Below are 25,947 nucleotides of genomic sequence, written 5' to 3'. Positions count from 1 at the left end.
CCTTGGTTTTCATACACCCTGATTTTAGTAGGATTCGGTTTTAGGTTGAACATAATTACCAAAAAAGTCTCAGTTTCCATGCACTGTCTTGGATTTAGTACGATTAAACACTTGTTGGTGACTGCAAAATAAACCGTCATTGTGCCAAAGAAAGTTGTATCATACAGTAATAGTCCAATCAAAGTGAAAGAAAGCCTTGGCGTCTGTGTTTCCAGAGTGTCACTGAACACATCACACTGCTACATTAAATATAGCCAAAAAATCAAGGGTTATATAGTCATATATACATGTGTAGTTTTGTACCAAGTATGGTCATGCACTGTTACCTTGATGGCAGAAATCGAATTTGCTTGCACTAAGAGAGCTACAAGCACTACTTGCGGCCCGCCTCTTTAAAGGCACTCACATTGCCTCAGAGGTTACTTTTACTTGCTGATGCAAAGTAAAACAGGCAGTTTGCCAGAACACGTAAGACTGCACGTAAGCACATAATGCTGCAGAGTAACGACAGTGGCTATGTTTCCATGCACTAAATTAGTCTGATTTCTCAAATATATATATATATTTTTAAATATTTTCCCACCTACATGTGAAGTCCGAGTGTCCATGCGTACTCTCTAATGCAGGGGTCCCCAAACTTTTTGACTCGGGGCCGCATTGGGTTAAAAGAATTTGGCCGGGGGCCGTGCTGTATATATATTATCATCAGACGGTGATATATATATATATATCCATCCATTTTCTACCTCTTATCCCTTTTGGGGTCGCGGGTGGTGCTGGAGCCTATCTCAGCTGCATTTGGGCGGAAGGCAGGGTACACCCTGGACAGTGACGTGCAGTCACTAGAGGCAGGTGAGGCCCCGCCTCACCTGCCATCATGGAAAGAAAAAAAATGTAAAAAGAAAAAAAAATTGTTGAATGTATCCAGTGATTATACTATAAAGTTATTTTCCATTTAACTTCACCAGTTTTAGATTATTTTTATTTAAAATCGCTGAATTTTCACATTTGCCATTCAAATACTGAGAAGAGACGGTGCGGTGAACAGCAGCCAGTTGAGGCACGTCACTCAGTTGTGCCTCACCATGGATTGCGCAATGACTCGGCTAACTGCTGGCCTGCTGTGCAGTGAGACCGTATTGCCATATGAATTATATTATACATTTCCATAGTTTTGTTAGCTGAGGTATATAATGTACAGTGTATATTGTCAACAACTGTATGTGTGTAACGTATTTCTTGTGCTGAGCGATCATAAAACGGCTGCAAAAGATGCACTGGCTGAGGCTCGCCTCCTGCACCCCCGCTGTAGATTGCAAGCCCTGACGGGAGTGTTATATCAACTAAAGCCCACACTTAAACTTTCACGTGCAAGATTGAATCTATTTAAAAAAGTTATTTCATAAGAAGCCAAAAAGTGCAAAAACAATAATGTTCGTGTTGGAGGAGTTGTGAATGACTGCAGGGCCACAACATTAGGTACACCTGCAGACTGCAGGTGTACCTAATTCACAACTCCTCCAACATGAACATTATTGTTTTTGCATTTTTTGGCTTCTTATTAAATAACTTTTGTAACCTATTTTTATGGGCTTTCCTCTTTGTGATGTTAAGTTCCTGTTATGCGCTGTTATACAGTATATGCCTTGAGCTCTTATTTTGAAGGCGCCAAGAGCGGAAGTGATGACATGTTGTAGTGGAGCGGAGGTTTTTGAAAGAATGTAAATAAAGTGGTCCTCGTGTAAACTGGAGCCTCCGTGTTTGTTATTTTGTAGTTTCATACAGTATAGGCGACATTTATAAACCCTCGGTTACACTTTTTTAAATAGATTCAATCTTGCACGTGGAAAGTTTAAGTGAGGGCTTTAGTTGATATAACACTCCTGTCAGGAGGTGCATTAATCTAGCACAACAGCGGCGAATGGACTTCATTTATAACTTAGTAAAGGTAAGACCATAATAACGTTTTTTTTATTAAATGTGCTTTTTTGTGTGCTACAGTTTGTATGTGTAAAGTTAAAGTTAAGTTAAAGTACCAATGATTGTCACACACACTAGGTGTAATGAAATTTGTCATCTGCATTTGACCCATCCCTTGATCACCCTCTGGGAGGTGAGGGGAGCAGTGGGCAGCAGCGGCGCCGCGCCCGGGAATAATTTTTGGTGATATAACCCCCAATTCCAAGCCTTGATGCTGAGTGCGAAGCAGGGAAGAATGCTGGTATGAGCTTTTAAACATAACCCGTTAACTGCTGCCAATCAAATGGTGAATAAGATACTCTTTAGGGTTCATATGTTTGTAAATCTAACTGTGATGAAGTCAGTGTCTCACCAGCCATCAACCTCACCGCACTTCACTGACCCTGGACAAGTCACCACCTCATCGCAGGGCCAACACAGATAGACAGACAACATTCACACTCACATTCACACACTAGGGCCAATTGAGTGTTGCCAATCAACCTATCCCCAGGTGCATGTTTTTGGCGGTGGGAGGAAGCCGGAGTACTATATAAAAATATATATTCCGAGCACGATGATGTCACGTTATGGATGGGAAAATGCATTTTTAGACAATATGACACCGAGAGTAACAAGTGCTAGGAAATGGATTAGAAAGGGCAGATTTAAAAAAATTATAACAAAAAAAATGTATAATAATTTTTTTAGGACACCTATCTATTATCACTTGATAATAGATATTGTATGTGTAATATAGAGGAATTGATAGTATTATCAATACTATTAGGTACCACTGTACCAGTCCTAATGCGACTATTTGTCCTATGCCGTGTGCCTCCCGTACACTAGGTGGCGCTTATTTCCGGATAAATGTATTGCTTATACAGTTGACCTATGACAAAACACCAAAACAAGGCATCTGTGCGACTCCTTAGAAGTTAACAGCACAGTTCTTTTTGTACCTGATGTCCGCTGTAGTATTGCCACGGATTACAAATATTACATCTTTAATGGCCATGCTGATGTTAAATAGCAGACAGCATAAAAAATTATCTTAGATTGCGCTACGAACATGTCGCCACTACCAAGAATGTTTCGGAGCGGTTGTGGGTCCGCACCAAAGAAAGACTGGAGAGAGTTGTTTTGAAGGAATGTTTGGACAGAGAATCATGGAAGGAAAACATTTGATTGTCTCGAAGTTCATTTCATAAACTCTGTGGATTGATGCAAGAAGTTTTAAATCCAAAGGAAAAGATTGTCCGTGCCCAGATACTGCTTTGGATAAGGATTGCTATTGTTCTGAAAAAGCTTGCCAGTTGTGTGAAATCAGTTTAGAGTGCCTTGTAATATACAGTACCTGCTTGATTCTCTTCCAGCTCATTTGTATTTTTTTCAGGAATCCGAATGAAGCCGCCATTCTCCATTTCCTTAGCTACTTTTTAAAATAAATCTCCCATCGATACACTTCAAAATGTTCAGTTCTTTTAATTTGTGAAGAAAATCAACCTCTCTTCTTCATTCCAGTTGGTGCCTATGTTTTTATTGAATGTTATCTGCTTCCGGGTTATATCCTGTGCTGTGAGACTGGTGCATGTGCAATACAAAAGATCTCCTATTGCAGCCCACGCACACTCAGAGGTGGGTAGTAACGCGCTACATTTACTCCGTTACATCTACTTGAGTAACTTTTGGGATAAATTGTACTTCTAAGAGTAGTTTTAATGCAAGATACTTTTACTTTTACTTGAGTATATTTATAGAGAAGAAACGCTACTTTTACTCCGCTACTTGTATCTACATTCAGCTCGCTACTCGCTACTCATTTTTATCGATCTGTTAATGCACGCTTTGTTTGTTTTGGTCTGTCAGACAGACCTTCATAGTGCCTGCGTTTCAACAAATACAGTCACTGGTGACGTTCACTCCGTTCCACCAATCAGATGCAGTCACTGGTGACGTTGGACCAATCAAACAGAGCCAGGGGTCACATGACCTGACTTAAACAAGTTGAAAAACTTATTCGGGTGTTACCATTTAGTGGTCAATTGTACGGAATATGTACTGTGCTGTGCAATCTACTAATAAAAGTTCCAATCAATCAATCAAAAGTGTGAAGGAAAAAAGACCCTTTTTTATTTCAACCGTACATCCCGTCAAAAGCCTAAAGACTGAATGCACAGTTCCTGTCTTCACAATAAAAGTGCCGCTCCATCGCGCCTGCGTTTTCAAAATAAGAGTCTCCGAAAGCCAGCGCAAACAAGCTAGCAAGCTACGGAGTTTGCCGCCAATGTATTTCTTGTAAAGTGTATAAAAACGAATATGGAAGCTGGACAAATAAGATGCCAAAAACCAACCACTTTCATGTGGTATTAGACAGAAAGGAGGAACTTTTTTTCTCCTCCATTTGAAAACGTGGACGTTATCAGCAATACTGTCTGATTACAATCAATGCAAGTCATCAGAATCAGGTAATACACCAACTTATATTCTTGTCTTCATGAAAGAAAGGAATCTATATGTGTTAAACATGCATGTATATTCATTAAAACACCTTTAACATGCAAACAAAAACGGCAAAATAAATAAATATAAATTATATACTGTATATATCAATGTATATATATATATATATATATATATATGTGTGTGTATGTTACTCATCAGTTACTCAGTACTTGAGTAGTTTTTTCACAACATACTTTTTACTTTTACTCAAGTAAATATTTGGGTGACTACTCCTTACTTTTACTTGAGTAATAAATCTCTAAAGTAACAGTACTCTTACTTGAGTACAATTTCTGGCTACTCTACCCACCTCTGCGCACACTTGACAGATCTGATTTTCAATCGCTTCATCTAGGTGTGTTAGTCCGACTTTTCAAAAGCCAAACAAAATCAGATTAAGGCGCTTCCATGGGTTGTAGGATGCCTCTTTTGAACCAAATTATTTGAGAAATCAGACTAATTTAGTGAATGGAAACATAGTCAGTGCGAGGTGTTGTGCCGTAACGCTGTCTTGTGCATGATTGCATCAGTCGGTGCAAACAAAGTGTGAACACAGCCGTTTTCCGTGCGTTTTTGGATACACCAATATTGTGAGAAACGCCAAAGAATTCAAGAAATAGGTCACAGCAAAGTGTGAAGGTGGTGTTTTTAATACACCTTATAATGTGTTTTGACAATATTCCTGCAGTTAACACACGTGCTGTTCTACTTGCTCACCATCCAATGTACAGCATGACCAATCGGAGGCTTACTTGCAGATAGTGCAGACAAAGCAGGCTGGGTGATACGTCTTTCCCAATGCAGTGACCACTTCCCCCTCCACGAAGTCCCCGCATCCATTGCAGCGGGTGCCGTGCATGCGTTGGTAGTCCAGCGTGCACAGATACTCTCCATTCTTCATGAAGAAGCCCCCCTGGGCCAGGTCGCAGCCGCACACTGCACAGAGCGCACACAGTGGCACGGGTCATTTAATGCTCAGCTCACACTCAGCCGTCAAGCCTCGCGCTCCTCTACGCATGAGTGCTTTGTCATGATTTACTAGCATCAGGAAAAGCTCTCTAAATGTTTGAAAAAAAGACATAAGTGTAAATTAATTTCAAAAAGCAATGTTGCCAGTCAAAAGATTTATTCCAATGACGGGGCGCCGCCTTGAATGTTCAAAGCAACAATTGTACAATTATCCAGCCCAGGAAACAGTCCTCATCTGCCCCTGAAGATAAGTGGCATTACAATGTTACGCTCTGCAGTGAGTTCCTTCTATTCTCTTGCAACCTTGGCATGTAAAACAAGGACACTGGGTTAAAACGTTTTTGGAAAAAACTGCACATGGGTTCTGTGAATTTGTATGTATTTCTTTAGAAATGGTCTCTTGTTAAGTGCAAATCACAATGTGTACGACTAAAGGCATGGACTCCATGTTCTCTACGCCACAACTCAGTGACGTGTGGTGAGGTTTATGGCTGGTGAGGCAATGATTTTTTTTTTTTTTAATTTTAACTCTTAATCCCATTTTTTGGTACACAACTAAAAAAATAAACATTTGCGTTGTGCAAATCTTATCGATGAAAATTGTGTCCCTGAAATGAGCCAGATAGCAAGCGCAATCTATTAAGTGGATTTGTCTTCATGTACAGTATATGCGGAATATATGATGAGTATTTAAATGCCCACATTGCTGGGAGGAGATGCAAATATAATCATTTAGCACTCGAAGACTGAAACTGTTTTGGGGCCGCTGTTTTGCGTCTTTATTTAGCACATCTCAAAAGTTTGTTCTGCATAAACGGTACAAAAGGTCATTGCTGCAATGACAGCCGATGAAGAGAAAATTCTCCGTCCGTGTTTGTGTCAACACAGTTGGACTGTTGGAAAAACAAAAAACATTAGACATATTGTCTATTCCGCAATGCCATGTTCTAATCTTATAGCTACTGGATGACTTATGAGGTTTATCACAACTAATTCAATTGATCCATTTTGGTGTCCGCTGGCATATTTTTTATTTGTTTTTGTTTTTTAATTGCGCTCGTTTTATATTGATAGTAATCTCCAATATGAAAAAAATGTCTTGAAACATGCATTTTCTGTCATACGGATCATTCCAGTGCACCATCTCAGTTCGTGCCCCTTCCAGAGCGTATCTTCGGTGTGATAAAAATAGGTTCTGTTTTCTATAAATGGATTAACTCGCTGGAATAAAAAAGACAATATAACATACATCCATAAACGTGGACGCATGTGAAAAAGTGCAATATATTTATCTGTACAGTAATCTATTTATATAATTATATATATTTATTTATTTTATATATTATTTATATATTTTTTTTATTTATATATGCACCTTATTGCTTTTTTATCCTGCACTACCATGAGCTTATGTAACGAAATGTCGTTCTTATCTGTGCTATAAAGTTCAAATTTGAATGACAATAAAAAGGAAGTCTAAGTTCTTGCTCCTTCATGTATAAGAATATAATATCAAATTTCCCTTGATATCATCACTCTCCTGGTGTGCAGAGTTAATGCACTGGTCGTAGTAAACACCGAATCAATTCCCGGTTGGATTGTAACCAGGAAGGGTTTGTGTCTTCATGTTTTGATTATGTAAAATGTGTTATTTTGCACCAAAAAAAATATTAAACAAAGGTTTACTACCACACAGCTACACTAACTGACATCTCCCTTTTACATAAACACAGTGTTACAATTCAAGCTAGGCTGCTAGGGTAACACCTATAATTTAAATATTTTAACTGCAAAAATGAGAATAACTGTGTGCCAGTACAGCATCTTGAGTATTTAATGGCTTTGGGACATGACACGGCAAAGGGGTAAACTATTTAGATATGGGCGATAACATCATCATTGTTATGCAACGAGCACCGCTAAATCCTGCGGATGAATGAGAGGGAGTGAGTGAGAGAACAAGAAGTAATTGTATTAGAGCTCAGGGATGATGAGCTTAACTTGTAAACTAACCGATTTGAGGGGCAAGCGGCGGTTGATCTTTGTGATGGTGACCATCACTTCTTACAAAAAGTGATATATTGCATCACCATTTTTAGAAACTAAAAGGGTTCATAGTGTAAGTGCATCTGGAATAGCAGCTTTAGGGCCTGATTTACTCAAATCCAAATACCACGTGCTAAACAGCGTGTGCAATCTATAAAATTAGCGGGCGTGTTGCGTGTGATTTACTAAGACTGCGTGTGCAATTGAAAAGTGTTGCAGACCGCCCTATTTAAATGAGGATTATTGCGAATACTAGATGGGGCACCACCACGAAGACATTCTCATTTACTGCACATTCATGTTATCATGCTCCTACCTGCAGTGTTTTGCTATGTTTTCCAACATGCAGGAGACTTTTCTTTATTTTTTTACCGCCGAAGGAGCGCTCATTAGAGAGAGGCTGCATTTACTACACTCAAGATGCAAAAAAATGCATACTTAAATAAGTTTTTTATATAAGAAATATTTTAATAATATATAATCTATGTAAAGCAGGGGTGTCAAACGTACGACCCGAGGGCTAGATCAGGCCCGCGAACGGATTTTATCCGGCCCGCGGGATGAGTTCGTTAAGTATAAAAATGAGCCGAAATTTTTGAATGAAAGAAACTGCTGTTCTAAATGTGTCCACTGGATGTTGCAATAGCAAATTTTTGTATCATAGTAGATTATGCTAGATATGTAAAAAAAAAACAACACATGATGTTAGTACATCAGTCCAGGATAATGAGCAAACTACATAAATAACACACTGTAATTTGATTTTGCTATTATTTTTTTATCTTGATACATTGAAAATTAACACCAATGAGTTTACTGATTAACATTATCACATAATTTATTCAGAAAGTATAAATAAAGACAAATAAAGATAGAAAACTATTAACCGTAACATGTAAGTGTAAAAAAAACATTATGATTTGTAAATTTTTCAGAATGTGCTTGTTCTTTTTTTAAACAAAGAAAACAATCTGAAGTTGTCTTTATTTGTAAGTTCTCCTGCCGTGATTTTACCATTCCGGCCCATTTGGGAGTAGATTTTTCTCCATGTGGCCCCCGATCTAAAATGAGTTTGACACCCCTGATGTAAAAAAACAAACAAACATCAGCTTTAAGCGTGCTATTAAGTTTTAGTACACGCAAACCTTTAGTAAATCAGGCTCATAGTATATGTAAGAACCTTAATAATTATGTGCATGGAAATCATTGAGAAAATCAGCAAGACAACTCTCACTTTTCATAACTTTTGAGGTCGAGTACACACTCATTATTATCAAGGCATGTACAGTGTACATACATTTATTGTTAAAGACATAAATAGCTGCTAATCCCGGAGTATGCATATTTACATCCTGTTATTCTGGGCCCTCATTGATAGCTGAAACAGTGTTGCAGTCACGGGTTAACCACAAAATGTTTCACTAGAACAGATTGAGCCTTGAAGGCCTACTGAAATGCGATTTTCTTATTCAAACGAAGATAGCAGGTCCATTCTATGTGTCATACTTGATCATTTCGCGATATTGCCATATTTTTGCTGAAAGGTTTTAGTAGAGAACATCGACGATAAAGTTCGCAACTTTTGGTCGCTGATAAAAAAGCCTTGCCTTGTAGCAGACGATATGCGCGTGACGTCACAGGTTGTGGAGCTCCTCACATCTGCACAGTGTTTACAATCATGGCCACCAGCAGCAAGAGCGATTCGGACCGAGAAAGCGACGATTTCCTCATTAATTTGAGCGAGGATGAAAGATTCGTGGATGAGGAAAGTGAGAGTGAAGGACTAGAGGGCAGTGGGAGCGATTCAGATAGGGAAGATGCTGTGAGAGGCGGGTGGGACCTGATATTCAGCTGGGAATGACTAAAACAGTAAATAAACACAAGACATATATATACTCTATTAGCCACAACACAACCAGGCTTATATTTAATATGCCACAAATTAATCCCGCATAACAAACACCTCCCCCCTCCCGTCCATATAACCCGCCAATACAACTCAAACACCTGCACAACACACTTAATCCTAAAGCCCAAAGTACCGTTCACCTCCCCAAAGTTCATACAGCACATATATTTCCCCAAAGTCCCTAAAGTTACGTACGTGACATGCACATAGCGGCACGCACGTACGGGCAAGCGATCAAATGTTTGGAAGCCGCAACTGCATGCGTACTCATGGTACCGCATCTGCGCATCCAACTCAAAGTCCTCCTGGTAAGAGTCTCTGTTGTCCCAGTTCTCCACAGGCCAATGGTAAAGCTTGACTGTCATCTTTCGGGAATGTAAACAATGAAACACCGGCTGTGTTTGTGTTGCTGCAGCCGCCCGCAATACACCGCTTCCCACCTACAGCTTTCTTCTTTGCTGTCTCCATTGTTCATTGAACAAATTGCAAAAGATTTACCAACACAGATGTCCAGAATACTGTGGAATTTTGCGATGAAAACAGACGACTTAATAGCTGGCCACCATGCTGTCCCAAAATGTCCTCTACAATCCGTGACGTCACGCGCTGACGTTATCATACCGAGACGTTTTCAGCAGGATATTTCGCGCGAAATTTAAAATTGCACTTTAGTAAGCTAACCCGGCCGTATTGGCATGTGTTGCAATGTTAAGATTTCATCATTGATATATAAACTATCAGACTGCGTGGTCGGTAGTAGTGGGTTTCAGTAGGCCTTTAAAGGCCAGTCAAGGGTGATGAAACATGCCTGAAATGTATCTCTAACAGGGTTGGACACTAAAGTAATGACTCTGTCGCGCATCCGAGAAGTCAGACTGGAGCAGTGCAAGTCTATGAGGTCAGGATGAGTCACGTCTATTCAAGTCAGGTAGTACAAAGGCAGTAACACTTCAGCTTGTAACGCTCCCATAAAGCTCAGTCAGATACTAAACATGACACAATCGTAAACATAACTGATCATATTTTACCAGGCACAATAGTGTACGGATCTCACACTGTACAAAAAACACACAAGTGAAAAGAAGCAGGAGGCCTACTATTAGGAAAAGGGTCAAGTTAGCATACATTGAATAAATATTGCACCTCCGCTGCCAACTTTCACACAACTCCCACAACCCTCATCCCTATTCAGAATTATAAAAATGCTCAGTTTAGCTCATAATTTAGGAATATGACACACTATATCAGGGGTATCCAAACTTTTTGAACCATTTACATCGAGGGCCAAATATTGAAATATCCAGTGAATTATTAGTACAGTGGAACCTCAATTTACAAATACCCTCGTTGTACAAAGTTTTTGATTTACGAACCACAGACCAAATAAAAACATGCTTTGTTGTATGATCCTTCTCTCAGTGTCCGTCAACGCATCCAGTGTGTGTGAGATGAAAGTTAAAAGTTAGCTTCATTTTAAGATTCCCACCAGATAAATAGTTCAGCTATGACAAAAATAGCTTAACTCCATCAAAGCTATTTTTTTTCACATCAAACAAACTTCATTCCATTGATCTATGATCAATAAAACTGTGATATAAAGTGATCAGATCAGTTCAATGGACTTTCCAATTGTGTAACTTCATCATTTTGGTATAAATGAAGACTAAATGCTATTCTATTCTTGGGATAATACTAGTACTGCAATATGAATATTTTTTGGACTACTGTATTTTCCGGACTATAAGGCGCACTTAAAATCTTATTTTTTTTCTCAAAACTCGACAGTGCGCCTTATAACCCGGTGCACGGAATAATTCTGGTTTTGCTTACTGACCTCGAAGCAATTTTATTTGTTACATGGTGTAATGATAAGTGTGACCAGTAGATGGCAGTCAAACATAAGAGATTCGAGTAGACTGCACTATGATGGCAATATGACTTAAGTAAACAACACCAACATTTTATAAGTTCAATTGAAAATATAGACCATTACACACGGCACTCAAAAATCTATCATAATCTTTTAGTACGACTTTGGTAAGCTATGAAGCCGCACCGCTTGATGTGCTTCAAAATATGAGTATTGTTATGGCGTGTGTATAAGGTAAGACATTATCTGGAGTTTTGTTTCACAAAATTATGCAAAAGCAACTTTTCTTACTTTCTGGTACCTGCTAATCTGTATTTGGCATCTGCATAAATCCTGAAAAATTGTGCGCGTCTGCCTTTGTAGTCCGTGACGATACCGTAGTCGATAAGCTTCTTCTATTGGGGTACGACGTAGCGAAGTTGGTAAAGTGGTTGGTAGAGTGGCCGTGCCAGCAATCGGAGGGTTGCTGGTTACTGGGGTTCAATCCCCACCTTCTACCATCCTAGTCACGTCCGTTGTGTCCTTGGGCAAGACACTTCACCCTTGCTCCTGATGGCTGCTGGTTAGCGCCTTGCATGGCAGCTCCCACCATCAGTGTGTGAATGTGTGTGTGAATGGGTGAATGTGGAAATACTGTCAAAGCGCTTTGAGTACCTTGAAGGTAGAAAAGCGCTATACAAGTATAACTCATTTATTTATTATTTCTCTTATTCATCCTCTGCTGTTGCTTTTTCTAATATAAAGTAGTGTCAAGTTCTTACTTATATCTGTCAGTAAACTCGCCATGAAAGCGCTACAACATACCGGTGTAGTAAATGATAATAATAATAATAATAATATGACTCCTTTAATGCACCCTATAATCCGGTGCGATTTATATATGAAAAAGATAAAAAAAATAGACCATTCATCTGTAGTGCGCCTTATAATCCGGTGCGCCCTATGGCCGGAAAGTACGGTAATACAATATCTGTCAGTAAGGTACTGTTGCATTACAAAAATAACTGAACTCGTATGTAGTCTATACATATTGCATTTCTCTATTAAATTTAACTTTATTGAGTTAGTCACATTGGTCTTTGTACTTCATTCTTGAGTTGTACTTGTTTATTTTAACTACCTCATCATTGTGGTCTGAATAATGTTAAGTGACTTAAATAACATGCGCGCCCACACAACACACACACACAAACACACACAATCAGTGTTGATATGTCACTCAGTGTTGCGTCCCCAACACTGTTAGTTACTAGTGTCAACATTTCAGCGTTTTTTTCTTTACACAGTGCCTTTTTGTTGTATTTTTGCCATTTTCGCTGTTTTGTTTTGTCTAATGTGCTGCGGGCCAATATAAATCGATCCCATGGCCGCACTTTGGACACTCTTAAACTATATGAACAAAAGTATTTGGACACAGCTTCACCGTAGGAGTGCGTCTATTTTCTACTGTTGATTATGGTTCTATTTAGTTTCGTGTTTTCCTCTGCTAGTCGCCTGATTATTGTGTGTGCTAAGTGTCATACATGACACTACATGGCTTCACATATAGAAATAGAGAACATACAAACACTTTATTTATTGAATCACAAATATTGAAATTCAACGATTTGGTGCATTTGCAAACAGTTAAAATGATGTACAAAGCAAACTATAACCTGCTACCCAAGAATGTATAACAATTCTTCTCAACAAAAGAGGAGAAATGTAACCTTAGAGGAAAATCTAATTTAAAACATGTGTATGCATGTACAACACTTAAAACCTTTAGCATATCTGTATGTGAAATTAAATTATGGAATGGATTAAGCAAAGAAATCAAACAAAGCACCAATATGATTCACTTTAAGAGACTGTTCAAACTACAAGTGTTCACAAAGTACACAAAACAAGAATTATGATGAACATCTTGAACCATTTTATTTTTTTATTGAGACAAAGATTATTTATGTATTTAATATTTGTTGACTTACTATGGCATATTATTTATTTATTACTTGTGTCACGTCTTTTGGATCATGTTTTGTTTAGTTTAGTTATTGGACTCTTTAGTTTCTGTTTACGCTCCATTGTTTTTGTTTCCATGACTACCCATTAGTTTTCACCTGTCCTCATGTCACGCACCTGTCTCACGCTTTGAACTCGCGCACCTGTCGCTAATCATGTCACTGCTATTTAAACCTGTCTTTTTCTGTTGATCGTGCTGGTGACATTCTGTCAATAAGGGGACTGAGGGATGTGTTTTCCCGGAATGCAAAGGAAAGTTGGCACGGGCAAAGTGTGAAGATAAGGACATATTTTACTATTACTATAAAAAAAGAACCAAAGGCACGCACAAGGCGGAAGTACAAAAACTTGGCTAATGAAACAAAACTTGCACAAAGGCAGAAACTACGAACAATAAACAAAAACTTACTTGGCATGGAACTATGGTAGCATGAAGTCAAACAGAGTTAGCAGGGGTGTCAGAAGTAGCATGGCATGAAGTGAGCAGAGATATGATAGGAAAATGTCACCAGCACGATCAACAGAAACAGACAGGCTTAAATAGCAGTGACATGATTAGTGACAGGTGCGCGAGTGCAAAGCGTGAGGCAGGTGCGTGACATGAGGACAGGTGAAAACTAATGGGTAGTCATGGAAACAAAAACAATGGAGCGTGAACAGAAACTAAAGAGTCCAATAACTGAACAAAACAAAACATGATCCAAAAGACATGACAATTTGTTCACTGTTATGTTACAGAGAACAAGGAAATAGGATAAAATTGCTACGGTATGAAAAGGGGTAGGATTAAATAAGCTCAGCTTCGTCCTACTCCTTTTCGGACGTGCTGTAATGAAACAACTGGAAATATGTGATGAATTACATTGTGTTGTATGCATGTTCGAAATAAACTGAAACTGAACTGAACTGAACTGAACTGAACATTGTCATCACGTTAGTTAATGTTTGTTACAAACAATGGCCATTTGCATTTTGCCTGCATAAGGAGTAGTCTGAGCTTCTCAACCAAACTTATTTTTTGTACATTTTGACTCGTACCGTTTGCTGACCAGTCTCTTTTCCCTAATTCAAGGACTATTGACTGCAACCACCATCATGTCTCCACATCCTGAGGTAACGTTACAACAATCTTTACGTCTGTCGTCGTGACACCGCTCTCAATTTACACGGTGCTTTCACCTCCATCACACAACTATGGGATGAAATAAAAACGAAATTGAGCGACAAGTCCTTTTGTCTTTACATCAGTGGCCGCACAATTGTTGGAGTGTATTTTTCTGTTAAAAAAACAATAAATATGTAAACAACAAAGCACATACAGAGTTTATCATACGCAATATGTGCATCATGTAATATGATACCTTGTGGTTTGTGCCCTTTTAATTCAGCTGTGTGTTAATGTACCTTTACAGGTGAAGCACTTTAGGTGGAAGTGTTTGTTCTGCACCCGCAGCACCTCGCCCTTACATGGCTGCCCGCACTTAAAGCACTGGATCAGGGGCTTCTCTGTCGAGCGATGGTGTGTCTCCTGCGCATGGGCCACTGCAAAAAAAAAAAAGACACATTAGTATTGCTAATGAGCTCCCAACGATGACGATGACTCACCCTGGTTGCTCGATGTGACAGTCTGCAGTTATATCACTGAACTTGTTATTGGTCCGAGCACAAATACTCCAAACACACACACACATACACCGAAAGGTGAAAAGTAAGACCAACTGCTGTGAGACTGTGGCAGGAAAACAATTAGAAAGTCAGCACAAGTCAGGCCCCCTGAAAAGACGGTCTACACAAACACCAGTCAAAACATAGAATGTACTGAGGCGACTTAAAGGTTCCAGGTTCGATTCCCGCTTGGTGTCCTTGGGCAAGACACTTTACCCACGTGCTCCCAGTGCCACCCTTACTGGTTTAAATGTACCTTAAAAAGGTGTAGATAATATGTTTCACTATCTAAAGCGCTAAATAAATAGAATTCACTTCACTTGATCAGTATACTTAAAGGCTATTGATAAAATCACTCTTGGTGCTATTTTCATCCTAAACAAGATGTTAAAATATGTCTGAAAGAGTTCCAAATATTTGACAATCTGCAGACCCCGACCTTCTACTCAAATAAGATGACAAACAGGCTTCCTGTGAAAACAGCAAATGAATGAATGACTGGAAGGAACACATTGTCTCTATTCTTTCTTTTCTGTGTAGTTTATTGTCAGCCATATAATAGTAAATGATGTTGCTCTATCGGAGAAGCAACACTTTCTCTTCCCTGGTGGGGTGACGTTGACATCAATGCAACATCCTGAGCACAGTTTGCATACAATTGTTTTTTCTAACACTAGTAGAATATATTGTATTGTACCATATGTCCCAGCAAGTAATCTGCGTTCTAAGAACTCCGGCTTATTAGTGATTCCCGGAGCCCAAAAACAGCGGGCGATAGAGCGTTTTCTATTCGGGCTCCAGTACTCTGGAATGCCCTCCCGGTAACAATTAGAGATGCTACCTCAGTAGAAGCATTTAAATAAATAAAATAATAAATGGGTTATACTTGTATAGCGCTTTTCTACCTTCAAGGTACTCAAAGCGCTTTGACACTATTTCCACATTCACCCATTCACCCATTCACACACACATTCACACACTGATGGCGGGAGCTGCCATGCAAGGCCCTAACCACGACCCATCAGGAGCAAGGGTGAAGTGTCTTGCTCAAGGACACAACGGCCATGACGAGGTTGGTAGAAGGTGGGGATTGAACCAGGAACCCTCAGGTTGCTGGCACGGCCACTCTCCCAACTGCGCCATGCCATCAAGTCCCATCTAAAAACTCATTTGTATACTCTAGCCCAGGGGTCACCAACCTTTTTGAAACCAAGAGTTACTTCTTGGGTACTGATTAATGCGAAGGGCTACCAGTTTGATACACACTTAAATAAATTGCCAGAAATAGCCTATTTGCTCAATTTACCTTTAACTCTATGTTATTATTAATAATTAATATTTATCTTTGTGGAAACACTGATCATCTTAATGATCTCTCACAATAAATATATATATAAACAGATAAATATCAATATGCAACACTTTATTTTTATATTTTCTCTAAGTGCACATTTTTCAAATTGAACATTTTCAAATGATCACTTCTAAGACTGCTTATGAAAGCACAATATCCCATTTTAACTAGCTAGCCACTAACATGTTTTAACAAATCATGAATTACTTTGCCTCATGTTTGTACAAATAATAACTCATGTAAAATACAAAAGTCAACTCTCAATTTTTTAAATAAATCATGTCACACTTTGAACTGGACACCAAATCTGTTATCTGTTTCTTTGTCAGTTAGTGAAGACCAAGTCTTTAAAATATTTTCTTGGATTTTCAAATTCTATTTGAGTTTTGTCTCTCTTAGAATTAAAAATGTCGAGCAAAGCGAGACCAGCTTGATAGTAGATAAATAAAATTTAAAAAATAGAGGCAGCTCACTGGTAAGTGCTGCTATTTGAGCTATTTTTAGAACAGGCCAGCGGGCTACTCATCTGGTCCTTACGGGCGACCTGGTGCCCGCGGGCACCGCGTTGGTGACCCCTGCTCTAGCCTTTAACTATACCCCGCTTTTAGACCAGTTGATCTGCCGTCTCTTTTCTGCTCTGCCGCCCTCGCCTGTGTGGAGAGGTTATCAGGTGACCACAGATGACGCGCTAGTTGTTCAAAGTCGGGACCCGGGGTGGACCACTCCTCTGTGCATCAGTTGGGGACGTCTCTGCGCTGCTGACTTGTCTCCACTCAAGATGATCCCCTGCTGGCCCCACTATGGACTGGACTCTCACACTATTAACTAGATCCACTCGAAGTCCATTGCACCGGTCGCCCAGGGGAGGGGTCCCAACATCTGCGGTCCCCTCCAAAGTTTCTCATTGTATCCCATTGGGTTGAGTTTTTCCTTGCCCTGATGTGGGATCTGAGCCGAGGATGTTGTGGCTTGTTTGAGACACTTGTGATTACGGGTTATACAAATAAACTTTGATTGATTGATACATTGTGCAAGAACATTAAAGTGCCCCTCTAATACTGACAACATAGGCACTTATTTCATAGTTCTGTACATAAAAGTAAGTAAAATTTCTACCTAAATAGATACATTCTGATTTTAGGCTTGTTTTGTAACGAGTTTCTGCACATTTTTGCAATGTCAACTTTTTGCTCTAAAATGTGGGCGGGCCTGCATCGGCCTCCTGATGTCACCTACAGAAGACTGGATGTAATTTTATATTGCGTTGTATATGTTTTGGTAGCATCTTCATCCTGAATCACAATATTTTTAAGGAATTTCAGGGAATAATTAAATATGGCTGCCAGATGCATTGTTGCAAGTAGTAGCAATACAACTAAAGGGGTTAGCCTGCATCCAAATGATGGGATTATAAAGAAAGTATGGACCTCTCCAGTCAAATCGACTCGGGACGGATCAAGCAAGAGGAGTGAAATTTGCAGCGATCATGAGCGATCATTTAATGAGTCTGACTTCAAAAAAGAAATGTGTGGGTCGGCACTTGGATGCAAAAAGTGTAAAATACTCAAGCCAGTTCCTGAAAATCAGAAGCAACCTCGAGGAGAGAAAGACTGAGTCAGAACCTGCGTAAAAACGGTGAAAGAAGAACAGACGCCGTGTTGAAAAACGAGACAAATAGAAGGTAAGCCGCTAGTATTATATTTTGCATCGTCTTCTACTGATATTTTCCACAAGATGCTGAAAGAGCATGAGGAAACACAGGCTATGGTGTCCATGCAGTCTGAAAATTATGATTATTTTATATTTATTTTTTTACTTGTAATGTTAACCATATCAGTTTTGAAGTAATCATGGACTAGAGTAACAATAACATGTAATTAAATGATCAAAATAATAGTTTTACGTGCTAAGAACACTAAGAAATGGGGAAATGGGCACCAGTTCTGTAGATGATGTCCCACTAAGAGGGGGCGGCAACTGACAATGAAAAGGGGGTGTTCCAAGTACAGTCAATTATCTACCGATTATCCATGCATACATCTTCTTCCGCTTATGACTGCCAGAACTATTTTCAGGAGAAGAAATATATATAAAATAACTTGTTAGTGAAATGTCATCCATTGGTCATTTTAACAGTCCCTTTCCCTGACTGTTATATGCAAAGCTGTGCAAAGCATGCACTCCCATGTGCACCAAGAGTACATTCTTTTGTGCTGTAAATCATTAGTCTGCAAGGTTGAAAGCACAGAAATAGCATCATGGTCGAAGAGCGAAGAGACTCTCTCAGACTATTGATGGCCAGGACTATTGCACTTTCACTGTTGCAGCAGCTCTGTAATATTAGAAGTTGGTTCAGTAAAAAAAAAAAAAAACTGTAGATTTCACCACATTTCATCAGTCCATCCTGTATGAGCAATTAACTAATTATTTGCGCAACATTTTCTTGTAGAGAAGAACATGGCAAAGATTGAATAGGATGAGGGGTGTACGAATGTGGGGATGTGCACCTCCCGGCAGATGTAATTACACTCAGCAGGACTGTGAGTCATCTCTGGGTGAACCCGACAGCAAAGACTCAGCAGTTTTGAGTGTGACATTGCACCTCCAAACCACGGGCCATCTGGGTATTTGTGCACTGCAAAAACACACTTTGGGCCTGTGCTACTAAAGGTTTGTTTGATTGATTGAAACTTGTATTAGTAGGTTACACAGTGAAGTACATATTCCGTACAATTGACCACTAAATGGTAACACCCGAATACATTTTTCAACTTGTTTAAGTCGGGGTCCACATTTTGTGTGTATTAAGCTGATCTATCAAACTCCTGCGCGCAGGATTACTTTTCTTAAAAGGGAACCGCTGTTTTTTTCGGAAGTTTGCCTATCGTTCACAATTATTATGAGAGACAAGAAGGAAAAACATTTTTTCTGCACTCTAATTTGTATTAATCGGCTTGTTCTAGGTGGCTAGCAATGCAGCTAATCTCTAAATCACTTTAAAAATGCATCCAAAAACCGTCAACGATACTTCATTTACGTTCCGTAACCTGTATAATAACCAGGCTGTAGCAACATTGTTATTGTAAGAGCGAACACTGAGGAACTCTTTTTTTAGCGTAGTAACACATCGTCTTGTGACAGCATGCTACGGTGTTAGCCGTAAGTTAGCTCCTGTGTGAACGGCTGACTGGCTTTTGAGTTTGTAATGCACAACAAAATGCGACAGGACACCAATCTGTACTGACTGAAAAACGTGAACAATCATATTACAGTATTTGTAGAGTATTAGCCTACATTTCATGTTTCGTTTGTACACAGCTAGCTGGACAACGTATGTACTGTAGTTCTAATAACAATAGCATGACGTGCTGCATGTATCATGATCGATATTATAGTGACTCACTCGATGGACAATTGTCTGTTTGGTCCAGCTAGCTTTTTATTTCCGGTTTGGTTTGGGTAAGCAATCCATTTATGTCGGCACAGCTTGGCTCCAAGTTCCACATTTACAGCATCAATATACACCGATCTCACTCTCTCAGCTTCCGTCTGCTCCAACATTTCAGCCTTTCTTTGTGCTCGATTCTATAACCAGAAGTTCCTCCTCCGTATGTTCAGCTTCAAAAAGATAAGGTTGTAAATTCTCATTTGTCCAAAAATGTTTGTCTTCATTACCAAATCTGCCATGATTAGAAGACACACACACCTTTGTTTCCGGAAGTAGGAACACACATTTGTTGCCAGTAGACAGACGTGCGTGGCTATGGAACTGGAAATACATGTGCTAAGAGAAGAAGTTACGGTAATGCATAAAATGACCAAAATACGGTAAATGTTGTACATACTACATATTGTTTTGAATGTGTCTGTTACTGCATTATATATATATATATATATATATATGTATATATATACCGGTACTTGCAGTGTGTATATAAAGCGTTTTGAAGTTGTTTTCGAGGGCTTTGAAGGCTACAATGCTGACTCCCATTAGCCCCATCTTCCAAGTATATTTTTTAATCATCTTTACAATCCTAAAAAAGTAAAAGACGTGTGTTCTTGTCTCTCATAATGATTGTTAACGGTAAGCAAAATGTTTTAAAAAGTGCAGTTCCCCTTTAAATGAGCAAAATAGAGAGCACAATCGTTTTAGCGTGTCTTTTATTCACGAAGATGCATAATATATGGTGATTATCAGAATGATGATGATAAGATGCAAATATAATTATTCAACACGCACACTGTGATTTATCAATGCTGAAGCTGTTATGCGGGCTCAATTTTGCGTCTTTATTTAGTACGTCTGAAAGCTACATGCAAACTGACACAGATACACAAAAATGGCAGTGAGAAAGGAGATGGAGGGTCGGCGCTGCAAGGTCCGCTGGACAGAGAATCCTTAGTGTGACCGTCCTGTGTGTGTCATATTTGGACTGTCATGAATAGAAAACATTAGATCGATTGTGTATTCAGCAATATGATTTTATAACTTTATAGCTGCTGGATGGCTTCAGGGGTTTTACCAAAATATTGAAATTCAACGATTTGGTGCATTTGCAAACAGCTAAAATGATGTACAAAGCAATCTATAACCTGCAACCCAAGAATGTACAACAATTCTTCTCAATAAAAGAGGAAAAATACAACCTTAGAGGAAAATCTCATTTAAAACATTTATACTCTCGTACAACACTTAGCATATCAGTATGTGGAATTAAATTATGGAAGTGTTCACTAAGTACACAGAACTAGAATTATGATGAATATCTTGAACCCTTTTTTTGTTTGTTTGTTTGTTTGTCTGTTTGTTTGTTTGTTGTTGTTGTTGTTTTATTGAGACAAATATCATGTATGTATTTAATATTTGTTTACTTGCTATAGTATATTATTTGTTTATTATTTATTTGTTCACCGTTATGTTACAGAGAAAAAAAAATGGGATAAAATTGCAATGATATGAAAAGGAGTAGGATTAAATAAGCTCAGTTTCTTCCTACTCCTTTTCGGACGTGCTGTAATGAATCAACTGGAAATGTGTGATGAATTACATTGTATTGTATGCATGTTCGAAATAAACTGAAACTGAACTGAACTGAACTGAACAGAAGCAGCTGTGTAAATAATTGTTTTGGGGGCCACACTTCCAGAAAGCCAAGGAGCAGATTTCTTTCTTCACTATTATTCTTATTGTGTATATTCTGAAAAACTAATGTTCTACCAGAGTAGACATTTGATTTTGGTCTATTTATTTTGTTACAGTTGCAGGAGTGTTTTGCTTTTTTGAAGGACCTTATGCAAAAAAGCTAGTCAAAGATCATCTCTATGCGAGCATCAAGTGTTTTTTAAGAATCTGGTATAAAAATGTAAGTCTCCTACAAATTTTTTAGAACTGAACGTGAGGGCCAAATAGCCGAAATGAGGAAAAAGAGAGCACCTAAAATGGAACCTCGAGGAACTCGAACTAGTGTAACAAAGAAGTTGAATACATGTCTACTGACTGAATCTGAAATAAATAAGGTATCTTAGTTAAATAAATCACATCACGAAAAGGTTGTGTAACGGCCAAAAAGGAGAGAATTTAAAGGGGTACATTGAGGAACACCGCAGTTTTGTTTAGACTCAGTGTTCTAAGTTTGCTAGCAAGGTTACAATTTAAATGCAGTGTGTTTACAGTGGTCCAAGTTCCTCCAATGTTCATTCTAATGTTTTTAAGAATTTGCTGAAAAAGTCTCCCAAGTTTTGAACTGAACTCGGGGGCTGGTATTGTGTCATTCTCTCCGCCTGGACCGCCAGTGGAATATCCCTGCTGTACACTATACGAACCAAGACATAGTACTGTACAGTCACTGCAATAATTCAACTCCACTGGTGACCTGTGACTTGTGCACATTAATGTAAATGTGTGTGTGAGTAATCACCGTGTAAGTAATGTGTTCCATCTGATTTACTGTGTCATGCAGCATGATTCATCGTGCACATGGACTGTAATTCAAGAAACTGATAACGTGAATAGGCTTTTACTACTGTGTTGCAAGGCTACTGCACTTTTATACTATCTTCACGCAACCAATTATACAGAACCCAAAACCGGTGAAGTTGGCATGTTGTGTAAATCGTAAATAAAAACAGAATACAATGATTTGCAAATCCTTTACAAACTATATTCAAATGAATAGACTGCAAAGACAAGATACTTAACGTTCGAACTGAAAAACTTTGTTGTTTTATGCAAATATTAGCTCGTTTGGAAATTAATGCCTGCAACATGTTTCAAAAAAGCTGGCACAAGTGGCAAAAAAAAGAATGAGAAAGTTGAGGAATGCTCGTCAAACACTTATTTGGAACATCCCACAGGTGAACAGGCTAATTGGGAACAGGTGGGTGCCATGATTGGGTATAAAAGCAGCTTCCATGAAATGCTCAGTCATTCACAAACAAGGATGGGGCGAGGGTCACCACTTTGTGAACAAATGCGTGAGCAAATTGTGGAACAGTTTAAGAACAACATTTCTCAAGGGATATAGGGATTTCACCATTGACTGTCCGTAATATCATCAAAAGGTTCAGAGAATCTGGAGAAATCACTGCACAATAGCGATGATATTATGGACATTCGATCCCTCAGGCGGTACTGCATCAAAAAGCGACATCAGTGTGTAAAGGATATCAACACATGGGCTCAGGAACACTTCAGAAAACCACTCTCAGTAACCACAGTTTGTCGCTACATCTGTAAGTGCAAGTTAAAACTCTACTATGCAAAGCGAAAGCCATGTATCAACAACACCCAGAAACGCTGCTGGCTTCGCTGGGCCCGAGCTCATCTAAGATGGACTGATGCAAAGTGTAAAAGTGTTCTGTGGTCTGACGAGTCCACATTTAAAATTGTTTTTGGAAACTGTAGACTTTGTGTCCTCCGGACCAAAGAGGTAAATAATTACCATCAGGACTGTTATAGGCGCAAAGTTCAAAAGCCAGCATCTGTGATGGTATGGGGGTGTAGGCCTATTAGTGCCCAAAGCATGGGTAACTTACACATCTGGGACGGCACCATTAATGCTGAAAGGTACCGGTACATACAGGTTTTGGAGCAACATATGTTGTCATCCAAACAACGTCTTTTTCATGGACGCCCCTGCTTATTTCAGCAAGACAATGCCAAGCAATATTCTGCACGTGTTACAACAGCGTGGCTTTGTAGTAAAAGAGTACGGGTACTAGACTGATCTGCCTGTAGTCCAGACGTGTCTCCCATTGAAAATGTGTGGCACATTATGAAGCCTAAAATACCACAACGAAGACCCCGGACTGTTGAACAACTTAAGCTGTACATCAAGCAAGAACGGGAAAGAATTCCACCTGAAAAGCTTCAAAAATTGGTCTCCTCAGTTCCAAACGTTAACTGAGTTTTGTTAAAAGGAAAGGCCATGTAGCACAGTGGTAAAAATGCCCCTGTGCCAACTTATTTGCAATGTGTTGCTGCCATTAAATTCTAAGTTAATGATTATTTGCAAAAAAAATAAAATACGTTTCTTAGTTCGAACATTAAATATCTTGTCTTTGCAATGTATTCAATTGAATATAAGTTGAAAAAGATTTGCAAATCATTGTATTCTGTTTTATTTACGATTTACACAACATGCCAACTTTTGTAGGAAAGACATCGCTTGCATTCCAAAATTCCAAGACTGAGGCACTTACAGAAGTGATGTCAAAACTAAGCTTTGAAAGGGAAATGCTCTGTTTTTCCATTCCAAGGCTGCCTGTATGCTGTATGGAGTGTTTTAGAGCCTCAGCAAAGACTGCAAAGAATGCAAAGAGGCGGAGACAGTTGTGGCAAAATAGATCAAATCGGCACGCTACACTACACTTTATTAAAAATTAACAACACAAAAGGACTTTTGCTAAAAACTACAAAATTGGGACATTTACAGTATGTGTTTATATACGAATCAAGACAGTAGTTCTTTGTAAAGCAGACATATGATTGCAATAAAAGTGATGTTGTATTAATTGCTCGATGTAATAGCATGTTTTCAAGAATGTATATTATATAACACTATAAATAGGTCAGCACATGGTTCACAATGCAAAGTCAACACAGAGCTCCTCTCCCTTAAATATACAATACAACGTTGTCTTTGGCTTTGCGCCCCCTCCTTATCTTCGCTGGAAGCGGTGACTGTGCTGACTGCGTGATCTGCCATGCCTCATCAAGGAGGGATAACATGACTGATATGAGCCTAAACACACAATGAACACACACACACACACACACACACGCACACACATAACGATGGTGCTGAGAAAGCACAAACCAAGCAAAGCATCCCGAAGCCTGGTGCAGAGGCATTGGAGGTAGGGGCTTGTGGGGGTTTGCTCCCCTCACCCCTGAAGCCCTTCCATACTCAACCTATATAAGCAGAGCCTCGCTGCGTCGACAATAACAAAAGGTTGCGGATGACACTCCGAGGGGCGATGAGGAAAGTCTTTAATCCCCCGGGGACAGATTCTCCTGCAACATGTGCGCCTGTCTTGTTGGTTAATGACAAAACTGACAGAGATGGCGAGATGTGCTTTAATTCACCACTCATAAAAATTGAAAAGCATATTAGCAGGTTGGAAATACACCAGGGACTCCAGACAACAGAGGAAAGCTCTAATAAAATATTAATTTGCACATTGCCTTTGTTTCGGTCAGATATACTGTACAGTATCTACAGCGTGGACATAGAACATGTGCTAAAAGAGTGTGTCAGTGTTGGTGGGACAAAATAGACAAAGGAGATCTTGCAGCAATACAAAAAGGACACATCTGTGACTGCTATGTGCATACACGCCGAGCCTATCCACTCCAAAGGAGTACTATGGCATTTGCCCTTGTTTTGTAAATGGTTCAATGACATACCTTCACAAAGGAGGGGGCAATTAGGAAGCTGCGCTGTCTAGCATGTGTCCAAGAAAAACACAACCCATGGCTGAGGAACATAGCCCACAATGGTTTACAAATAAACAAAGAACAAAAAGTCCACTGCAATGCAAAGCATCCACACCATTTTTTTCTGTCATGATCCTTCATGACTGTCTTGGACTTCTGTTTATTATTTCTTTAGTTTTGGTTCCTAACCAGCGCTTTTATTTATTTTATTGTTTCCACTTGCTGTTTGTCACTACTTCTCCTATGGTCTGGACGATGGCTCCCTCCCCTGTCCCTGATTGGCAATCAGGAAACACACCTGCCGATCAGAAAGCCTCTTAAGCCAGCTTCAGATCATGTTTTTTGTGCCATTGTTTTGGTATTTTATTAAATATATTTTTCCTGCATTCACTTGCTGTCTCTGCATCCTGGGTTCACGCCAAACATTGCCAAGCCACAATGTAACATTTTACCAAACAAAGAACCTGAGTTCACCAAAAAAAACTAGTTTTATAGCAACCCTATGTTGTTCTCAAACAAAGAAACATTTATGGGGTCGGTTTACTAAGAGAGGCTAAACAATCCAACCTTAAAGGGGAACATTATCACCAGACCTATGTAAGCGTCAATATATACCTTGATGTGGCAGAAAAAAGACCATATATTTTTTTAACCGATTTACGAACTCTAAATGGGTGAATTTTGGCGAATTAAACGCCTTTCTAATATTCGCTCTCGGAGCGATG

The 25,947-nt window shown here is 39.2% G+C and overlaps 1 protein-coding gene across 14 annotated transcripts in view; it reads right to left on the bottom strand.

Moving 5' to 3' along the window:
• Positions 1-25,947, bottom strand: part of ablim1a (actin binding LIM protein 1a) — a 120,802-nt gene that overhangs the window by 46,941 nt on the left and 47,914 nt on the right. For 9 of the 14 annotated variants that reach the window (XR_009815316.2, XR_009815309.1, XR_009815308.1 and 6 more), the window contains 2 exons: positions 14,670-14,807; positions 5,220-5,403 (listed from right to left, as the gene is read on the bottom strand). Coding sequence is in view for 3 of the 14 variants with exons in the window: in XM_072916056.1 (XP_072772157.1) it covers positions 5,220-5,403; positions 14,670-14,807 (322 nt within the window). In the remaining 11 variants the exon portion in view is untranslated. Of the gene's footprint in view, positions 1-5,219; positions 5,404-14,669; positions 14,808-25,947 lie in introns of those variants that run through there. The other 5 variants (XR_012051162.1, XR_012051159.1, XR_009815317.2 and 2 more) reach the window with 3 other exon arrangements.

This window comes from Nerophis lumbriciformis, linkage group LG02, assembly GCF_033978685.3.
Source record: "Nerophis lumbriciformis linkage group LG02, RoL_Nlum_v2.1, whole genome shotgun sequence".
In the NCBI taxonomy this organism is placed as follows: domain Eukaryota; kingdom Metazoa; phylum Chordata; class Actinopteri; order Syngnathiformes; family Syngnathidae; genus Nerophis; species Nerophis lumbriciformis.
The sequence above is the reverse complement of the archived record's forward strand: the minus strand, read 5'-3'. Positions and strand labels throughout refer to the sequence as shown.